Below are 22,004 nucleotides of genomic sequence, written 5' to 3'. Positions count from 1 at the left end.
AGATACCGTTGAATCTCATCTTTTCCTCTAGAGAAACAGCTTTGCCATCTTAGAGCAAGATCACAGTCTACTTTGCATTATCTGTGTGTTCGGGGGGATGAGGAGGTGTGCATATCAACCTAACTAGACTGAAGGGACTGTGTTTTACTCATATTTTTATCTCTTTTAGCACAGAATGAACACCCAATGAATGTATAGTGACTTGAACTCAATTCTTTGTGACTCCAAACAATTAAAGCCTTCTCCAATTTATTGGAATAGATTATCTTCAGTATGGTACTATAGGAGAAAATGAGAATAATGAAAACCAAATAATTTTCATTTTGAGCATTTAGTAATCTTAGAGAGAAATTCTTGACCAAGAAAAAACCTGGAATAGCTAGGATATTTCCTTATTTGGAAACACCACTTTTTTAGATTTAATGCTCTCTATATTTTATGTTATTTTCTTCTTACTACACTGGCTGAATCAGTTTTGGGTTTCCGATAAGCTCTTCTTCTGATCCTCCCACAGAGGCCACAGTGAATTTCAGAGTGATTTGAAATCTTGAGATGATACAAATGCTTTTATAAGGTTTCTTCAGGCTTTTAAGGAGCTAAAAGGAGACTTTTTTTCTTGGTTAGGTTATACTATGTTTTCAGGGTTAAGTTTTTCCTTTCATGTTGATGCTTTTATATTAGCATCATATATGATGCTTTATAATATAATATTATGTTATATTATTTTAGACCAAAACTTGCTTTTATTTTAAAGTCAAGTGTTCAGTTGGACTCTGTGTAACTGGTACATGATGCAAAATTGCAAAAAGTGGAGGGTAAGGATTACATGCAGCAGATCCCTTGGCCTGCTTTAAGAAGGCATAAGAGTTTTCAGTATAATGAATATTTATTTTTCAGATGACCAAAGATATTTTTTAATAGAATCATAAGGTTTGGATTCTACAATGACACAAATAACTTTATGTATAGGCATTTATTTATTTATTTATGCAGTCAACAGAAATTTATGAGCACCGACTCTACACAACGCACAATAGTCACAATGGTAGACTAAAATGTCATAAAACATGGTCTCGCTCCTCAGCAAAATTATATTCCCCTATCAAATGTGCTGGGGGGTTTTTTTACAGCAAGTGAGTTTCATATGGAACATCTTAATTTTCCTTTTTTTAAGGTTATGAACCAATGATGTTTTCAGAACTCTGATGCTACAGAGACCTAATATTCATAAAGAGGCCACTGCCTCCTAGGAGATGAGTGATTGTGACAGTCCCTCCCCTACTAAAATTCTGTGATTTGATGAATACTGAACACTCAAATAAAGATGAATAGGAAGACGATATTGCAAGTTTTTATGAAATTATATGAAGAAACAGTATTATTTGGAAATACCAGGCAAAAGTGAAATTTGTTTGTTATCTGACACCCTCATGAATATTGATGCTTTTAACTTTGTTTTGTGAAAACACGTTTCATGGTAAGCAGATTTTAAGATCCTGAGTACCTTAAGTGCTGCAAATCAAAGAGTTCAATACTCAGGATAAATTGCTTGTTGTTCAAACTGTCTAGACCAATTCTCAAACTTGCATTTATACAGAGAACTGAATTACCCTAGATCAAAAATCAATCCCATACTGTGTGAAAGTTATACCTCAATATTAAAAATATTCACTTAAGATAATATTTTTATAAAATTTTATTAAACCAACTGACAGTCAGTCAAACATCTATTAATTTTAATACTTAAACAATTGTATATTGCTGATATATATGAGGATTTTGAAAGAAATTGGGACAAAGCCCTTAACCTTAAATATAATTAATATTTTTCTGTATTTAAACACAACAGTTCTTTAAGGTATAAAGTACCTATATCTAAACCTCAAAGTACAGTCTGCAAGCACTGTCAGTAACCAAACATTTTCAGTGCAAAAGAAACCTGCCACTGTATACTTATCCCTGAGAGAATGAATACCTTTGGCAAACCTGTTGTTCCAGATGTGTAAAGAATATACAGTGGATGTTCTGAAAGAACAGGAACACAATCGTGTGACTGTGCTTTTGCCATCTCTTCATCCCAATCAAGGTCACGACCTGGAGCCATGGGAACTGTCTCCTAGAGAGCAAAAATAGAGAAATATGCACTGAACAAAGGAGATTAAATTCAAAGAACAATGTTAGTCTGAGCATCTGACTTAAAATGTAGGCTATCTCTATAGCACTAAATATCAGATTTATAAATATCTCAGATAAATGTTCATAAAAAAGTCCAACTGTTTGATGTTGGCTTCAACTGAACTGAAAAAAGAACATGTTATATTCAAATCCAGGGCTATCCTTAAGAAACTCAATGCTATGCAGTCATGTTTTCATGTCTTCATAAATGTACATATACCTTTAACTTTATAAACTGTCTATTTTTTGTAACCAATTTCTCTTATTTGGAATGATCATCTTTACAATCAAATGTCAACTAACCTATTAAAATGTCTCTTTGTACAGGGGCCTTTTAGGAATAATAATGTGGCCATCTTTCCAAATAAGAGAATATTAAATCATTTTCAGGGGTGAAGGAGAAATCTACTTTTGCTTTTTCAAGAAAAAAAATCAGTCTTGAAAATTAACGAGAGTATGTTACATATCTAAAATGGTATCCAAGTCTTCCTCCATCAGGGGTGTCCAAACTTTTGGCGTCTCTTGGGCAACACTGGAAGAAAAGTTGTCCTGGGCCACATATTAAATACACAAACTCTAACAAAAACTGAAGGGCAAAAAAAAAAGTTTTAAGTAAATTTATGATTTTATGTTGAGCTGCACTGATAGCCACCCTGGGCCACATGCAGCCCCCGGGGTGGGGGTTGGACACCTCTGAAAGGTCATTGATTAACATAGTAGAAATGTTTGTTTTCTTTTTGTTCCTAAAACCAAGGTCTGTGTTATAAACTTTGTGATAATAGAGCCATGAGTTAGACAGACACACCTTAAAAGAAGGTAGACAGACGTCTTTACAACCTGTGCTAGTGAAATAGGCCAGATAAGTGAAGAGTAAGTGGCTTACGGAAGAATCGCTCTAATGGAGAGTTACATCTATTTAAGTAAAGGCTCAGTGTATGTATAGTTATTTTCTGAAATGATAACTAAGCTCAAGATGACACATCAAAAAGCTTACAGTTGGTGAACCTGTTAGTACAGACATAAGGCTAGATTACATATTCCTCAAGGAATGTTAGTAAGATCTACCACCTACAGAGTATAGGTAACCATTCATTCATCAAAGTGAAGCTAAGCCCAGAGACTCTGAGACATTTAGAAATGCCAGGCTACTTCCATTTTTCAGGCTCCTTAATGTATTGGCCAGTGTTATAAAAAATGGTCATATTTTTAAGTGCATGCATTTGCAAATTATCACTTCAATATAACATCACAAATGTAATGCCTGTATGAATAAACACATTAATAGATAACAATCTGAATTTACTTTCATAAAGGTGAAGTTTCAGGCATCCCCAGCCTCACTTTGATAAGCCCTAGCTATGCCACTGAGACAAATGAAAATAATTACTGTGAACAAATTGTATATTTTCTTTTGTTTTATGCATTTATTAAAATTTTATGAAATTATAACTAATTTCAAATTAGCAAGCCTGTGACATCAATATTACAGACCTATAAAAAATCATCACACTGCACAATTAAAAATGTCAACTAAGTCATCACAAAAACAATTATAGATCAAATGAAATGAGGACTTGGATAAATGGTTGTTCTTCAGATTAAGAAATACAGGCATGAGTAAAGAAGATTTTATGAAAGGAAGAAAGAGAAAAATTCAATATTAGTTTTTACATATATACATTTACTTCTATAGATAAGTCCTCCCTAGTTGTTGCTCTCAAAAGGCAGTAATTGGGACAGCATTAGAGGTGGCTGATATGCGTTCCTTTGATTTGTCATTGCTTCCCTGAGTCTTAGGAGTGCCTGCCAGGTTTTTACTGGCAAAAATGCAAATCTGGTTAATGAAAGACTCCACTAAGCTTCAATTTATTTTTCTCTAAAGTGAAAGCAAAGCCAGTCCGCTGTACTTAATTACTGCCTGAACAGCAGTACTAAATATGAAGGACAGGAGACATCCAAAGCCCTCATCTAAAATAAAATAAGCCAAAATAGAAGGAAGAATGTTAAGAAAAAGGGAGAGGGAGAGAAAGTGAGCCAGTTATGTGTGGGAGGGGGAGAAGGAGAGTGAATCTCTACCTATTAAGTGGAAAGAGAAGAGATTTGCAAAAATGCAAATAGGAAACTTTCATATCCATAGCCAGTGTGCTATAAAGAAATGTATTGGTTAAAAGGCATTTAACTGGAGTTCAAATCTTGACTCCACCAGTTACTAAGTGTGACTCCGGGCTATGATTTCACCATGACTCAATTTCTTTATCCACAAATGGGGCCAATAATAACATTTACTTTATGGGTTTATGAGAATTAAATAAGAAGTATTTGAAATTACTTAGCATCAGGCCTGGCATAAGTTCTTTATAAATTCTACATGAATTCATATATGTGTGAATAGCACACACAGAGCCACAAAATCACTTGTGTGTGTGCATGTTCCTACCCTTCTCTAACCTTTTGTCACCAAAGCCTTCCTTATTGCTGACTTTGCATTCCTTGATTTAATAGCAACAAACCTTTTTAAAAAACATGCTTGAGGTCATCTGAAAGAAACTTAAAATTCTTCTTTGAGACAGTAAGAATATTAAAATCACTGAGTGCAGCAGTTCATGAACCACAGTCTACTAAAACTTTAGATGGGAATTTAATGTGGTAATGGGAATTGCTAGGTGGTAATCAAAATGACATAGTTCTAATGGTCTCTATTCTTATATCCTGTCATTTAGGCATTTTCTGAAGATAAGCTCTCAAGAGTTCCACAAAATTATACATGATTATTTCCACTCTTGTAATTTTTCTTCCGTAAAAATTTTTAATCAGCAAGAAACCCAAGTTGGCCCTACTATAAAAATACCTGGATACTTGCTGGAAGGCAGAAAGAAGGTGACCATCGGGTCCTATTTTTTAAGTAAAGCAACTGTAAAACATATTTATTAATATATTACACTGCTTTTTCTTCCTTCATGGATCACGGAATACTATATCTCTTTACAGTATTCAAATTTTGTTTTCCCGAACATAGTTTTTACTTCTGAACGAAATACCTTTATTAATGTTTTCAAAAGATAAGTTACATACAAATTCATCACACTTTTCCATAAGACAGGACAGTTTAGGGATTAAACAGGCGGTCAAAGTATATGAATTCAGATCACGACTCGGACACTAATCAGCCAGGCAAGCTTTCGCCCTGTTCATTAGATTAATGCTATCACCCACAGCACAGAGTTATCAGAAAGGTTTTTAAAATGAATCACTAGTACAGTGTCTTAAAAATCGTATGGTAGGCAGTAAGTATTTGCCAGTACTATCATTATTGTTATAATTTAAATTAATAAATGACATCACAATAGACTATACAAAGAATCAATTCACTGATATTATGGCTAGTTTTTTAATTGCTTTTTTACTCCTCACCTGAGGATATATTTACTGATTTTAGAGACAGAGAGAGAGAAACATTGGTCAGTTGCCTCCAACACAGGCCCCCACCAGGCTCAGACCGACAACCTAGGCATGTGTCCTGACGGGAAGCAATGTCCCAACCAGCTGAGCCACCCGGCCCACGCTGGGTTTCAATCTTTTTATTTTAAGCTAATTTTTTCATAAAGAGAAAATATCATTCATATCCAATATCATTTTTTTGCCAAAAATAGTGACATTCAGGAAGTATATTTAGTGGTTCCTAAATCAAAGGTGTATGTTAAATGGTCAAAACCAGAATCACCCTTTGCCCACCACTGCAAGCAAGAACCAAATTCAGTATTCAGATTACCATATTTGGACGATTGTAAATGAGAATTTTATCTGGTTTGTGTTGTCCTATTCTCAGTGCTTCTTCTAGAAGTGGTATGTATTCCACCTTCCTTCCAGGTTCAATGCCAAATGATGCTGTCACAACCACCTTGGGCTACAATAAAAAAAAAATTGAGAAAATTTAGCAATCCTAATTAAGGCAATCACAGTATTTCAGGTGCAGATAAGCACTTCAACATTTCTAAAGAAATGTCTGAATAGTCCTGTTCTCCATTGAATAAATGACCTGAAAACCAATTGCCCTTTTTAACTGTTATAAACCTAACCATTTCCACATAAACCTCACTTACCTGTTCAAAATTACATGTCAACATGCTTCTGGCTAATAAGTGTGAGCTGCCGAAAAATACTTTCCAAAGAAGGAAGCCACTAGTTTTGCCATGAACCAGTAAAATGCAAGCTGGGGGCCCCTCACTTGCAGATGCCCCGGAACAGCTGGCTGCTGCTGAGGCTGGAGCCGCTCCTTCGTGCAGGGCAGTGGGGGCGGGAGGCTACGCGGCAGGCCAGTTGTTCTCAGGAAGCATTTTTAAGCTATTTTATTATGTGAACATCTCTGCTTAAATGCCTACAGGCCACAGAAAGGAGAAACCTGAATCCCTGATGATTCCTTTATGATTCTTTTTTTTGTTCTAAAGATATATTCATTTCCACCAAATATTTGTTATTCTGCCATATATTTTTGAAAAGGGCACCCAAATGATTCAAGTTTTAAGCCCCACAAAGCCTGAATCTGCCTCTGTCATTAAGACATACTTGGCATTTTTCTTTATCTGACATCTTGTATTCAAGATGGACACAGACGTAGCGAAAAGACATCCTGGAAAGGAGCCAAAGAAGTTGGGGTTAATCTCCTTTCCTCAGGATACTCCCGGCAAGCCTCAGAGGCCCGACCATAGTCAGTGTTCCTCATCCCACCGCTGCACAGGAAGCTCTCCAATGCCAAATTCAGATCCCATTCACCTCTGTGTCTCTTATTCCTGGTATAATGCTTGCCAGATCTTAAGCTCTCAATAAATATTTGTGGAGCTGAACCAAAACTTTTGTTAATTTGCAGTAACGAACATGTCATTACTCTCTTAAGTACACTATTTCTTCACCAAGAAATCCAAAGCAAAGGAAACACAATAAATTATTCAGGAGAGAAATAGTCAATCTGAGATAGTGCATCTATTCCTGAATTCTGATTTCTGGTTACAATACATTTCATCTAGGGAAGGTTCATATTATGCCAAATATATGCATATATAGTACTTCCTGCTTTCTGAATATCATTTAATATTCATGGACCTGAGGTTCAGTGCAGTTACAAAGCTTGCCCAAGGTTACAAGTGGCAGAATGGGAAAAAGGCCCATTCTGTCTGACTATAGCAACTTTCTCTTTCTGCTCTATCAAGCTGCCGTTTAAAAGGAAAGAAAAAAAATAAGGCTTATTTCCTTTTATTATATTTTTAAAGGTCACATATTTGAATATAATTCATATTTTAATATCTGTAATACCTACAAAAATAATTCTAAGTAGCATTCCATAAGACTAGAATTCTGAACAAATAGAAGTTACACATCAAATGAAGAACATATAGAATATATCAAAACTTCAATAATTTAATAAAGTCAAAATTAGACTCTTCCTTTACAAACATAGTTTCTTTCCACATTTCTATTAGCCTTTTATTGGAGGTTTTGAGGCAGGATAGGAAGAAGCTAGGAAAATGTCTTGGCAAGTAGAATCGGGAAACTGACACAAATACCTGAACAAACTGGCCAAGTAATTTGCAGCCAGATAATAAACTGTAAGGTTGCACACATTCCAGACCACGCTGAGACAGTCTTGCCATGGTCCCAGTCCTTCTTTGGTGACTTTCTTTGAATGTGAAACTAACCAGAAAATGACCTATGCACTCACTTTGATGCATCAGCATAATAAAGAAGACACCTGAAAAACTGATGAATATTCTATTGAGATCCTCTCCTTAGAAATCCCTTGAACTTCCCACCTTTAGAAAACAGATAACAACTCTTAGGATAAAGGACCCAGTGTGTGCTCTCTCTTAAGCTGCCCACAACTACCTTCTTCAGGTGCCTATCTTTCCTGTCTTTTCCCTAATCTCCAAGGGTCCTCCTGAGACTTGCAGCCAGGGGAGCAACAGGCAGGGGTAGCTCGTCCAGGGCTAACCCATCACACCCATCTCCAACAGCCCTTCTTTTGCCTCTGTAACTTCCCTGAGACTGTGTAAATAGAGATGTATAGCAGAGATATTTGTGTACAATATCCAGCAGTCCAGCGGGCTCATTTCTTCCGCCTCTGTGACTTTCTTTCTAAAAGGCCAAGGCAGCTCTCTTAACAGCCTGCTCGAATTGTCTCTTTGAGTACAAGGAAGGACCCAAAAAGACCCTGGAATTTATTTATAAAAAATTGTGTATTTATTATTCCATGTTTAAACTTCAGCCATCTTCAAAGTACTCTCTATTTGATGCAATACCCTATTGAGACATTTTTATCCACTGCTCAAAACAGTTTTTTAACTCATCCACTTTGATGTCTTTTAGAGCCTCTGCCATTTTTTGTTTCACTTCTTCCACAGGGGCAAAACATTTCCCTTTGTGAACTTTTTTCATCCAGGGAAACAAAACAAAAAAAATCACTTGGGGTGAGATCAGGTGAATAGGAAGGGTGAATAGAGAACTGGGGTCATGCCATTTTTGGTCAAAAATTGCTGAAAATTCAGCACGGTGTGGGCAGGTGTGCACATAAATCACCCATCATGAAATGGGCAAATGCACTTAGTCTTCAAAAAAATTCACTGAAGCCAAACACAGGCTCTCACAACAATGCCAGCTGGTACACTAATACAGATAGGTTCCTAGAACACTCACTTAGCAGGGGAAGCCTCTACTGAAAGGGGCCTGCCTTCCAGATGATAATTCAGGTGTTTCCTGGGGTTCCCACCTCATATACTTTGGCTTTGTGTGCTAAATAAACTCCCTCTTGCACTAGAGTTTGTTGGCCCTGAATTCCTTCTTTGCCAAACTCATGAACGGAGAGTTGACATTGCTGGTAACAGTTTTATTTGGTCTTGATTGACTTGTTATAATTTATTCTTCCCATTTTCTGTTAAAATGAAACTTTTTCTTCAACCTGTTTATTTGAAAATCATAACATCAAAATCATCTCTGATTTCAACTATTAATTGTACACAAATATCTCTGATATACATCTCTATTTCCATTTGCTTGCCTTTAATTTGACATGATTAATGGTATTGCCCATAAGATAATGTGTTTATTGACTAAGTTTCTTAAAAAGGGGTGTGGGTGTGTGTTATAGATGAAAACTTCTCCACTGGTACAGCATAAGTTTTATACTTTTTTTTATATATCTTAATTTCCTCATATCATATACAATTTTACAAGAAGGAAATAATACATCTCATACCTTTATCCAAATGGTGTTTTGATTTCTATAGGTAAAAAACTGGAGTTGATAACTTCCTCAGAGAAGTCCCCAACTGCCTGCTGAGTCACAGGTCAATGACTGACTGATATTTCCCCCTAGACTTCCCTTCACAAGCCCTAACTCAACATGTTTAAAAAGAAAGAGGGAAAAAAACAAATCCAAGCAGTTAGTCTACAAACCAGCTTCTACTCATAGTTCTAGTATGTGATCTATTCCAAATGAAGTCAGATATGCAAACTTTATGTTATGCCTAGCACTCAGGGGACCTTCAATATATATTCCCTTCATTGTTAAGAATGTCTCATCTTGTGCTTGTAAAATTCTAAAGGTCAGTTATTTCTTACTCTTATAACAACCTTCCTTCCTTCATCTTCCTACTACTATTACTCTCCTGCACATCACCTATTGCTTCACAAACAGGCCACCTGCCAAAGTTTTTATTCCAGCCTCTAGTTCTGTCCCACTGACATCATATGAAAAGACTTGCCTCCTCTTAACATTGCTTAAAACATGAAACTCATCTGCTCAAAAACTGACTGGCCAAGGTCTGTAGAATCCAGTTCAGACTAAATTGCCTTTGCAAGCTCATCTTCTGTTCCTCTTCAGTCACATCAGTCTCGTCACTGAACTCCAAATGAATTTTACCCATTCCTACCTCTAAGGCTAGACTTAACATTATTTTTCTCTCCTTTGGGGTCCCATGACGTCATTCTCTTCAACTAGCTGAATTTTAGCCAAGACCTAACTCAAATCTCATGTCCCTTGGGAAGTTTGCTTTGGCCGCTCCACTAAAAGAAATCTCTCCTTCCTCTAAACCAGGGGTGGGCACACTGGTTGAGAGCCATACCCTGCCCACAGTGTGTTTCTGTATGGTTTTATTGGGACACCTCCATGACCTTTGTTTATGTAGCATCTAAGGATGCTTTTGTGCTACAACAGCACAGCTGAGTAGTTGCAACAGAAACCATGTAACCCACAATGCCTAAAATATGTATTACCTGTTAATATACAGAAAAAAGTGTGCTGACCCCTGCTCTGAATTTGTAAAATAATAGTAGCTAACCCTTTTTTTTCTAATGAGCCCTCCATGTCAGGCACTGTGTTGTGTTTTAAATTCAACATCTCAATATTAACCATATCAAGTTTGTTATTTTACCACCCTATTTAAACATGCAACCCCACTCCCTGCTGACACCCCCTCTTAACCTCTGCTCTCCTACCATTCCTGAAAGGATGTTGATTATAAAACTAACTATGTGTCCCAACCATTTCATCAGTTATCATTTACTGTCCTGTACTAAGGATGGTACCAGGCACATAGTGGGTACTTAATAAATACATATTGAATAAATTACTTATTAGTTATTTTGCTGGTGTTATACACCCAAATATATGGCAAACTAGTTTATATGTTATATTCCTCACATAGCACTCAAAGACGTCTTTCACATAGCACTCAAAAATCAATTTTTGGTTAATAGATATACGTCAAATAAAAAGTAAACATTAAGTATCCTGTTTGAAAGGAGGGTCTAATAAGTACAAATCACTCTTTGATTATTCATCTGCAGATATGGCTGTATTATATAGTTACTGCTTGATTTCTCCAAAGAGAGCCTTACCTTTGCATGATCAATGCGGCTACTTAGTTCTTTGGATGCAAATCCCCCAAATATGAGACTGTGGATGGCTCCTATCCTTGCACATGCCAGCATGGTGTATATCGCCTGCGGGATCATGGGCATGTAGATAACCACAGTGTCACCTTTCTTGACACCATGCTTGACCAAAACACCAGCCAGCTTAGAGACCTGTAACAAAATCATTAGATCAGCAAAATGTTTTCTGTGTTATTTCACAGAAAAGTTAAGTCAGTAATGCAAGCAGATGATAACCCTCTTGGTAACGAATTAAAGAAGCCTGAGTAACACTTATTTGATGATGATGATGATGATGACAAAAATGATTAAGATTTAGATAGTGACAATAACAACAGACATTTATCTGTATTTTAACAATTGATTACAAACCAATGTTCTATTATTATACCATTTAAACTTCATGGCTTAAATTTGCTATCTTACTTATTTAACAACATGTTTACTGAGCAACTATTACATGCCATATGTTGTGTTTAGAGCTGGTAACACAACATTGAAAAACAAAGAAAGACATGTCCCTATGGAGCTTTTATTCTAAAGGGGGAATCTGTCACATGGACAAAAAAATAATTATAGATTTGGATATATGTTGGGTTAATCAATGAAGAAAACATGTGTTATGAAAGAAAACATGTTATACACTTATAAGGTAAAAACACAGAGTCTATTATTATTATTATTATTATTATTTTAAAGACTCTGAGATAATGAACAGCTAACCAGAGGTGAGAAAGCTAGAAACTGGTGATATCATCACAACTCTTTTGAGTTTGTGCTTTTTGCCCTTTCTACTGCCTTAAACCAATATTTTTTTTCTTTATAGTTTTCTATACTAATTATTGTATCTATACAAAGTGACCATCCTCTCTTTACTTTTAACGTATGTTTTGGAGATGAAACATGCAAATATCTACATTTCCTTAACGTGTGTTTTCAGTTGCTAGTAATAAAGACAAAATAGATCATAAGCCCACACATGATATAATTTATTCGAGAAACCTTCTTTCCACAGACAAGTATAACAAGCTGTGGGAGGTATGACCAGACCTAAGTGAATAAGAAATTCAACCTTCGTTCATTTTGGTGTGGCTCAGTTGGTTGGGTATTGTCCTGCAAAATGAAAAGTCGCCAGTTCAGTTCCTAGTCAGGGCATATGCCGGGGCTCTGGGTTTGGTCCCAGATTGGCGTGCATGTGAGAGGCAACTGATCGATGTTTCTCTCTCATATCGATGTTCCTGTCATCCCTTTTTTTCTCCCTCTCTTCCCCTCTAAAAATAAATAAGTAAAATCTTTAAAAATACATATAGAGAAAGAGAGTACCTGTATATGCCAGACACTGTTTCCTGAAACATCAGTAAACAAAATAAGACAAAGGTCTCTATCCTTAGAGTGTTTGTTTTAGCAGAGGAAATACTTAAACACAGTAAGTAAGTAATACATTATGATTAAGATAATCAGTGCTATTGAGTAGGGCAAAATAGAAGGGATTGGAAGTACAAGGAACGTAATTGTCAATGGGATGAATAGGATTGACTTCACTAAGTAAGTGACATTTTAGCAAAGACATATAGCAGTTGAAGAATAAGTAGATACCTGTGAGTCTACTATTTCCGGCAGAGAGAACCCCAGTACAAAGGTGTAAGGGATATCACATGCGATGTAAAAAGAGAACAGCGGGGAAACTAGGGGATATGAAACAGAAAAACAAAACTAGTAAAAAGTTGTCATAGGTCAGGTCAGAGAGCTAAAGGGCATGTCAGGACCCGGTGGACAACTGGAAGGACTATGCCTTGACTTTAAATGACTGAGAAAATGAACAGAGAAGGCCTGAGAGAAGAAATTGGGCCACACAGCTATTTGTGGTTCCTTTCATTTCACTGTCTCTCCTATTTCGAACAAGCTTAAAGGACCTGAATCCTGACCATTCTTATTACTTGTTCTTTTTATTCACTTCCTCTGTGCAGGTGGGGAAAGATGTGGTCAAGGTTAAGAACCTTGGTGAAAGTAAGTAACAACTATCAGTAGTTTATTCTCCTTTATATTGCAAACTATAACTTAGTGCTTTTTAAGAACTCAAAACTGCACCACAGAAAGTTACAAGAAGAATACATCAAAGTACTATAAATTATAGACTTAAATTCTGTATGGAGCTCAGAACCAAGATAAACATGGGAGAGTTTTATGCAAACATCTCAGTGTGCCATCTCTGCAGAAAGTGGCTGTGCTCTGTGATCCCATTACTGGGTACCCCACTTAAGATACTGCTGTGGGAGCAATCAAAAAGAGCTCGTCCTATTTGCAGCTACAGCCTTAGCATCTTGGTAGTGTCTGTTGGTAAATTTAAAATATCTTCAACAGGACCCAAGTTAGTAATAATTCAGCAACTTTATATTCCAGTCCTCCTTCACAAGGTTGCTGAAATATGGCAGAAACTGTTTCTGCCCTCTGAAAGAAATAAAAATGATAAATTCAAGATCTTTTTTGAAAGATATCAAAATGACCAAATGTCACTCCAAAATGTATTTAAGGTAGGGTCATATCAGATCTTTATAAAATGAGCCAATATATTGATACTGGACTATTTCATATACAAATCCAGATTTCCAGTTTCTCTTGAAAAATTGTCTACCAAAAGACAGTGTCTACCAACACTGGGTTTGTATTCTTGCATGACAATAATCAGTTAAATCTGGTGTTCAGCTGCTCAGTTTGCAATACAACTTTCCATTCCCTGAGACTATTTATCACACAGCTTGCATTTTACTTTCCATTCGGAATTTAAAATAATTCCTCTATATCCTGTTTATGTTATGTAATTACAGCATAGCTCCATAACCACAGAATGAGATATATGCCAATAATTGATTTTTCTCCCACCCACCTCCTCCATTTATATTATCTGCTAGGCTCCTGTAGGCATCTGAGTTACTAACCATTGCCCTGAAGGCAACCTTGTCAAATTAGGCTGCACCAGATCTACATAACCACTAGATGGCGGGCATTTGGACTAGCTAACTTGCTTCTTGCAGCTACTCCTCAAGGTTTTGATACTTTGCTAACTACAGATGGCCTAAAGACAGGAGTTTTATATGATCAATAGAGAAAATTTATTTTGTAGTACTTTTTAGGACTAAATGTCACTCCAGTAAAATTATCCATTGTAACTTTAAAATTAAAATATGTATGTATGTGCATGTATGAAAATGTATGGGAAAATAATGTTTCCAATGAGACTTCTAATAAATAGACTTTATAAAAAACAAAGCATTAGCTCAGAGCAAGAAAAAATAAATGGAGAATGATTTAACATTAAAATATTTAATAACGTTTCTTTAAATATATTCCTTAATAATATTAAATCTACAGTTGGTTAATGAGACCCCAGAGCAGAACACTTAATAGTCTTGCCTCAGATGCAAATAAAATCAGTTTGAAGATAAGTGGAGGCAACAATGAGTGTTAGGATGAGAAATCAGGAAATCCAGTCACCTAAGAGTTCATAGTAACTCAAATAAAATACTATGAAATTTCAACACAAAGGGCAATTTGATGATTGCTCTTTAAGAGTGTACCTTATTTTTACTGGATTTCAGATGAAAAATTATCAAAAGAAAATAGATATTATTTTTATCCAATAGTGTGTGTGTATATATATATTTATATATTTATCTTACCATCGATGTCTCAGTGTGGAGTTATTATTTCCATTATTTTCCAAAGGTAAACTATCTTAACACATATCTTGCACATTCTATTGTTTTTCAACTGAAGCAGTTAAATCACCTGCAATTCACCCAATTCATATTAACCTTTGCACCTTCTTAAAATTGTGTTTTAATTTATCAACAACTTAATAGTTTTCTTTTTGGCACATGCCACTAAATTTGGTTTTTGTTCTGACATCAAAGACAATACAGATGCCAGGCAGTGAGGGTCAGGCCACACTGCTCTGCTAGAGCGTGAGTAGCTGAGATGTGAAGGCAGCTGGGAGAAACAGGACAAATGTACATACTCATTTAGACAGCATCATCTGCTCCTCTCTCTAAAGACACATTAAGTATCCTGTCATTGACCCAATTTTTTGTATAGTATCTGAAGTCAAGTCTGCAGATGTAAAAATAAGAAACCTGTGGTCCTTCAAAGAAATTCGGGATCCACACACTAAACCTGACAAAAACCAAATCACGGTGGGGAGTGATTTCCTAGGCCGGTATCTTTCCGGAAAACGGTCAGCCTTTACCTTCGCTGAGCCTCTCTGTGGACTTTTTGCATCTACAATAACATTCCTTTGAAATGTCAGAGTAATTCTCTTTTTCCTGACCCCTCAGGGCACAATCTCCCACCAGAGCAGGAGACCACAAATCCCCTTATTATTATATTGTTCCCCACACACATTTTCTCTGTGCTGTAAATGTTCATTGTTAATGATTCTATACCCACCAACATAAAAGAAGTATGTTTCTCTTCATTTTACTTTTTATCCAATCTCAGAGATTTCCCCAGTTTGCTTTCTCCCACCTCCCTAATATTCCACCAACGAATTTCATGTAACCCCCTACGTCTTCTCCTTTGATTCTGATGTATAAAATAAGATGCGAAACTGCCATTGTCCAGAGGGTTTTCTCAATCCATTGCAATCTTTCTTCGTGGCAATTGTCATCAGTATGACTCAAATGAACTCATAAAAATTCTTACATGTCTAGACGTTTCTTACATTGACAATAGCATACATAAATTGCAATGGTAAAATAAGAAAAATGCAGAAAGATACATTTTACATGTACTGTAAAATGGTACATGCTTATATTTGGTTTAGAAACAAAGTAAAACTTTAAAATTTAGAATTATAAAGTATAAATAATAAAAAAGATTTCAATAATTTATTTTTTAATTTATTCTTTTGGGAAAGTCTTCATTCTAAAGCAGTCTGTGGGTTAGTTAGTATAATTTTATGACCAAATGCCCATAATACAAATAAAAACATTAGTTGAAACTGACCAAATTCTATGTTCTGCAGAATATATTAGCACTTGTTTCAGAAACAGCAAATGTGTCCATTCAGAGAAAATCCTGTTTATGTGACAAAGTCAGGGTTGGTGTCCAAATTATAGTAAACAGACAACTGTTATGGGCAACCTCAGTGCCATGTCAAAGAAAACTACACGAAAGAAAAGACACGAGAAGGTGTACTTTCATTTTTTAAACTTTTTTTTTTAAAGATTTTATTTATTTATTTATTTTTAGAGAAGGGAAAGGAGGGAGAAAGAGAGAGAAGCAGCAATGTGTGGTTGCCTCTCCCAAGCCCCTTACAGGGGACCTGGCCCACAACCCAGGCATGTGCCCTGTCCTAGAATCGAACCAGAGACCCTTTGATTCACAGGCCGGCACTCAGCTCGGTTATATTTTCTCATATATTATATTATAACTCAGAGAAGTTATATTTTCAAAATGCAGATTTATACTGCAAACTCTGGTCTAGTCACAGAAAACAGAACTAATTTAAAAACCAATAATAATATTTGAGAAAACAGTTTACTAAAATTGGGGATAAACGACCTATTCTTCAGAATATATAGAATTTCCCATAGAAACAGATGATTACCTAAAATACATGTCTTTTACTTTTAAAAATATTGTTAATCATGTATTTATGTATACACAGTGTAGGGGAAGTCAGAGATGCAATATGGCTTGAACAGTAAAGGCATCTGGGAAATGTTGGACTGTTTAAACTTTTGTGACTGTTCAACTCTGTAGCCTCAGGCTTGTCTGACTACCCAGAAAGCAGAAATGTCCCCACGAACATGGTTAATGAATATATAGAGTGTGATAGCTGTCTGATGTTATCTGTTAACTTAGAAATACATTATTCTTTCTGGTGGTCTACATGACTACCCACCATATGGTTTTATTATTAACCCCCAGTAAAAAAAGAGACGCTGTCTGGGAGGGATGTGGATGTTCCCGCTGGCCACCACTGGGAAACGGGTATGTAAGTTTCTCCCACTAAAGCTCTTAAGAATTTGAATAAGGCTATGTGTCAGTTCTCCTGAATTTATCCTGAATTTAGACTTTTGAGGCTTTCCCACAACAATTGGCACTGTGAGCTGAGCGGGACACGCACACACATCATACACATGTTTTTGTTTTTTCACTTGGACACACGTACAGAACTACAAAAAAAAGACAAAAATTTGGAGTGAAGCTCCTAGAAATGTAACTTTTAGAGACAGGGATAATTTATTGGTTATGATTTTGAGACAATTTTCATTTACATGTGATACTATACTAAGTCAATTCAATTTTGAGGTCTTTCAATAGCAGAAAAGTAGAGTTGGTAGAGTTGGTGTTATTAAAAGAAATCTTTCCTCAAAAGCTGTAACTGCAGCATCTATATTCAAGAATAAAGTTTATATTACTATCTAAAACACAGAGAAAAATGTATTTCATATTTTAAAATGGAATTCTATTAAGCTTTGGAAAAAAATTGTAAAATCTTTTTTTTTTTTTTTGGTTTTATTTATTTTATTTTAGAGAGAGGGAAGGGAGGGAGAAAGGGAGAGAAACCATTGCACGCCCCTAACTGGGGACCTCGCCTGGAACACAAGCATGTGCCCTGACTGGGGGTCGAACCAGGGACCTTTCATTTCACAGGCCAGCACTCAACCCACTGAGCTGCACCAGCCAGGATGTAAAATCTTCTCTTATGTTCAAAACAGTTCTCTACCAGTGGGCTAGAATACATTTACTAACATACTTTTCAAATAATTTTCTCCAAATGAAGGGGTAAATATCTCACTCAGACTAATCATTTTTCTTATGTCCATTTTCTTCACAAGTGGGTTTCAGTAAAAAAAATATTTGGTCATTTTAAGACTGTATTTGCAAGCAAAATGAAAAAGAATTATTTAATCCACTTAGTTCAGGCTCAAAATGACCACAATTTCAATAATCTGTGTGGTTTCAAGACTAATGGGATTTTCAGACTATATTTCATAGAAAAGTAGTTCAATCCTACATTTCTCTCTGCATATGAGCTCATAGACTTGATAAAAAATGTGCTCTTCCATTTCTTTAATATTCATATGTTGCAATTTACAAATAGGTCAACAGAATTTATCATATCTTGAAAGGGGCATCTTGTTAATTTTAAAAATGTACTTCTATTTAACAATCTAGCCATTGTTGACAGAGAAAATAATCTTACATCAAGGAGAAGTCCAAGGTCTTAAAGAGTGGAAAATGTGACTGATACCTATCATTAACACAGGACAAAAGTAGAGTGTATGTAAGAAAAAGGAGGAAAAAAGTGCATGGAATAAAAAGGATAGAAAACATCCTTAATGACTGCCTCCACTTTGTGCAATTTTAACATCTTTCTATTCTAGGCATGAATGGTCAAGGAATGATGAATTCCTCCTGCATTTACTCTTTTGTTAGTTTCTGCCAAATTTCTAATTCTCATGGCATTTGTAATTTAAATCAGTATTTGCCTGAGAAAACGAAGTTCAGAATGGATAGAGCAAGACTCATGGAGAAGCAGGTAGCGAGATGGGCTAGAGTGGTCTAAAGAGGCTCGATATCACATATCATTTAGAACTTTAAGTACAGATTTATCCTAAGAACAATGTGTAATAATTTAAAAGTGTTGAATCCTCTTTAGAAGAAGTCACTTCCCATACTCTTAGAATGCAATGATTATTCCAAGAAATAGAATTGTGACAATAGGGATAAAAATCAATGATATGATTTTAGAAGCACCTAAGGTTGATTGTATGGGTGTAAGAGATTGGTGGAGGCAGGGAAGCAGTGGGAGGAAGGGAAGTTTCAGAATGGTCCAGGTGTTTTGGGTTTAGCACTGGGTGGAAAGTCATGCCATTCACAAAATTGGTCCCTTGGTTTGAATTAATGTTCCCTGATAAGCTTGAGGCATGGAGGTGAAAAGTTCAGAAATTTAAAATAGTCTTTGGAGGGCAGACACAAAACATATTAAAGAAATGCTAAAAAAAAAAAAAAATTAAAATGCAACACTGAAGTCTCAGTGAATACTGGAAACCATGAATTTATAGTAAACCCATATCTGGAGCTATGTGCTTGTTTTCTAAAGCAGGGTCCAGCATGTTGAGATACAGAAGTGAAGAGAGTAAAGAACTGGGTTGACCCAGGTCTGGAGCTCTGCCACGGATGTAAGATGAAAAACAGCATGCAAGACAAGGGAGGGTATTGGCAAGAGAGTTGTGTTATTAAATGGAAGAATTTAACTGGTATAAGCAAAAAGGTGAAAACAGAAGGGGCCCTTGGGGGTGACTACACAAAGCCGGGATCATTTAAAACTACAGCATTTAAGTGGACACTGAAAAATGCAAACTGTCTGAACATGGAGTTTTGTTACATTGTGTAAGAATACCAGATAAAATTGATATTCTGAAAGGTATAAGCTCCAATGTGCCTGCATTCTTTACTCTTTCCCCACCTCCATCTACCAGAAAGGCCAAACTCTATGGTCACTTCATGCATCTGTGTCCCGCTGATTCTCACAGTGTCCTCCGTTTCTCTTTGGGAAAACACGCTATGATATGCCCCTTTCCTTCTTCTGCTCACCTCATCACTCAGCTTATCCCACCTCAGGCAACCTCTTTCTCACAGACCACCTCCACTCACCTCCTTCACAGTAACAGCAATTTCTCTCACTCTGAAATGCTCAGAAAGACCTTTCAAAAATTCCTCATTGGTCTCTATCTATCTCTGCACTTTCCTCTAATTGAGCCTGGTTTTCGTTACACCAACATTTCCAATTATGTTTAATTTGTACTCATTTTATTTCCCTCCCTTAATTATGAGCATTGCAAGAATATTAACTTTATTATTTTTCACTGTGAAGGCATTGTATTTCAGCTATATTATGTGTTAAGCAGTTTGGTGGCTAGATGGGAACCTAAGCACCACTCAGGAAAGTACTATTCATAGATATATGAGAAACATAGTACAAATTCCAATTAAACAGTTCTCAAGTGAATTTTTAAAGCACAGCTCAGTTCAAAGTTGATTACTTTGTTTCCTAGAGTGTTTCTAAATAAAATAGTCCAAGCCCTGAAGCAAGTTTTATTATTTTTTTTAAAAATATATAACCTACCTGAACTAAAATAAAACAGAAAATACAACTACCGGAGAAGTCACTTTTCACAATTTTGCATTAAAATATGTTTATGTAGATATCTTTAAAAATCTAGCATAATATGTTTAACATGCAAATTTTTCCAAATTTGTTTAAAGAGTTACAAAATGTATTACAAACTATTAATAAAGAACATTTAGTTCAGTACAAATTCATGTAAGTTATCTAGATATGGCTGTATTCCTTCAATAAACATAAGGGCTGTGGCAATTATTTCGTATGTATTTGCTTATACAGTAGTAAAACATTTTACACAAAATGTAAAACAGTTATTATATTAAAATAATTACAGTGTGGTTGCCATAAACACTATATCAAATGGCTAAGGGAAAATATTCTTTTTAAAGTAGCATTAACTCATGCTGCCAATTAAAGACAGATTCCTTTCACTTTATCTAATAAATTGTTTAACATAGTGTTTGTGAATCTGGGGTCTGTGGATATATTTTCAGGGTTCATGAGCACTCTATGAGAACTTTTAAGCCTTGTATTTTCATTTTGATGACAATTTAAAAAATAAATTCAGTATATTCTGATTTATTTGAGCACACATACAATTCCACTGTATTTTTGTACTTGTTTTTATACTCTCATGTAATTTCACATAATCTCATAGTCTCATACAAAGACCAGATGATATCATGGTGCATTGTACAATAAAAGGCTTGAAAATTCAAGTATTCCTATGATAAGAGATTTGAGGCATTATAAGAAACATGATACCAAACTTAAAGGATGTAGGGCCACAGCACTCAGAACCATAAGAATTTTGCAATGTCATTTATTCCAGCAAAATGCCACTCATATGAAATTAATATTGTCAATTTGAGCTTGACTGACTTTGTAGGTTTGCTTTTATGCTGTTCATAAATCAGACATGGCTTTGTACATGTATTGAGCTTAAAGACAATATCAAGGCCTAGTTTTAACTGTACAGTAAAAGAAAAATAATATTTTTTTTAGTTTTTCCTCATAAAGTAAGGCAAATATGAAAATGCACAAGATGCCTACAGGAACCTGCATCATTTAGAGCAATTCTGCACTAACTATTTAATCAAAGCTTTAATTAAACAAACACCTCTGGCATTTTTACAGACAGTACATAAAACATAACAACTACTCTGGCTACATCAACCATACTTCCCAGCATTTGGCTATGTTCCTGTTAACCTTTATGGTTCTGTTGGTCAATATATCCTAAAAGTCAATCAATATGTTCAAAGAGCTCAGATAGAACTTAATAAATACCCAGGAGGGGAACAAGGACATGAGATCACTGCAATAGTTGAGTCTGTTCCAAAGCATTAACATAACTCAACAAAAGGAGCCATACATATTTTTAAAAATGAAAAATTCACAAATATGATGCATATGCTAGTAACTAATAAACAAAGCATAGATCATATATACCAAGAATTTATCATAAATATTCATAAGCAGATCAAATTTCCCACAAAAACTATATATAATAAAGTTAATGTAATTCAGTTGTGTAATGGAAACAAAATTATCTTAAATCAAGTTTGGCATGAAAAAATGAATAATCAATTTCCCAAGTTCTCTAATCTTGACAACAATTCTATTAAATGCAACCTTCCATTGATTTATTCAAATTTATTTTACTTAACTATTACAAGTGCCCATATGTGAGCATAAAACTGCCAAATGAATTAAAATAATGTTACAGCATCACAATAAATATCTACATATTTACTGATTTCAAAAGTTT

At 35.5% G+C, this 22,004-nt stretch overlaps 1 protein-coding gene across 1 annotated transcript in view; it reads right to left on the bottom strand.

Annotated features, from left to right (window-relative positions):
- Positions 1 to 22,004, bottom strand: part of ACSS3 (acyl-CoA synthetase short chain family member 3) — a 168,910-nt gene that overhangs the window by 98,284 nt on the left and 48,622 nt on the right. The window contains exons 3-5 of the mRNA XM_054580162.1: positions 11,062 to 11,250; positions 5,945 to 6,079; positions 1,976 to 2,116 (exon numbers count right to left, since the gene is read on the bottom strand). Coding sequence (XP_054436137.1) covers positions 1,976 to 2,116; positions 5,945 to 6,079; positions 11,062 to 11,250 — 465 coding nt within the window. The remainder of the gene's footprint in view (positions 1 to 1,975; positions 2,117 to 5,944; positions 6,080 to 11,061; positions 11,251 to 22,004) is intronic.

Source organism: Pteronotus mesoamericanus, unplaced genomic scaffold (assembly GCF_021234165.1).
Source record: "Pteronotus mesoamericanus isolate MK-2021 breed Mesoamerican mustached bat unplaced genomic scaffold, CSHL_Meso_final contig_56, whole genome shotgun sequence".
In the NCBI taxonomy this organism is placed as follows: domain Eukaryota; kingdom Metazoa; phylum Chordata; class Mammalia; order Chiroptera; family Mormoopidae; genus Pteronotus; species Pteronotus mesoamericanus.
Note: the sequence above shows the minus strand (reverse complement) of the source record. Positions and strands in the feature narration are given on the sequence as shown.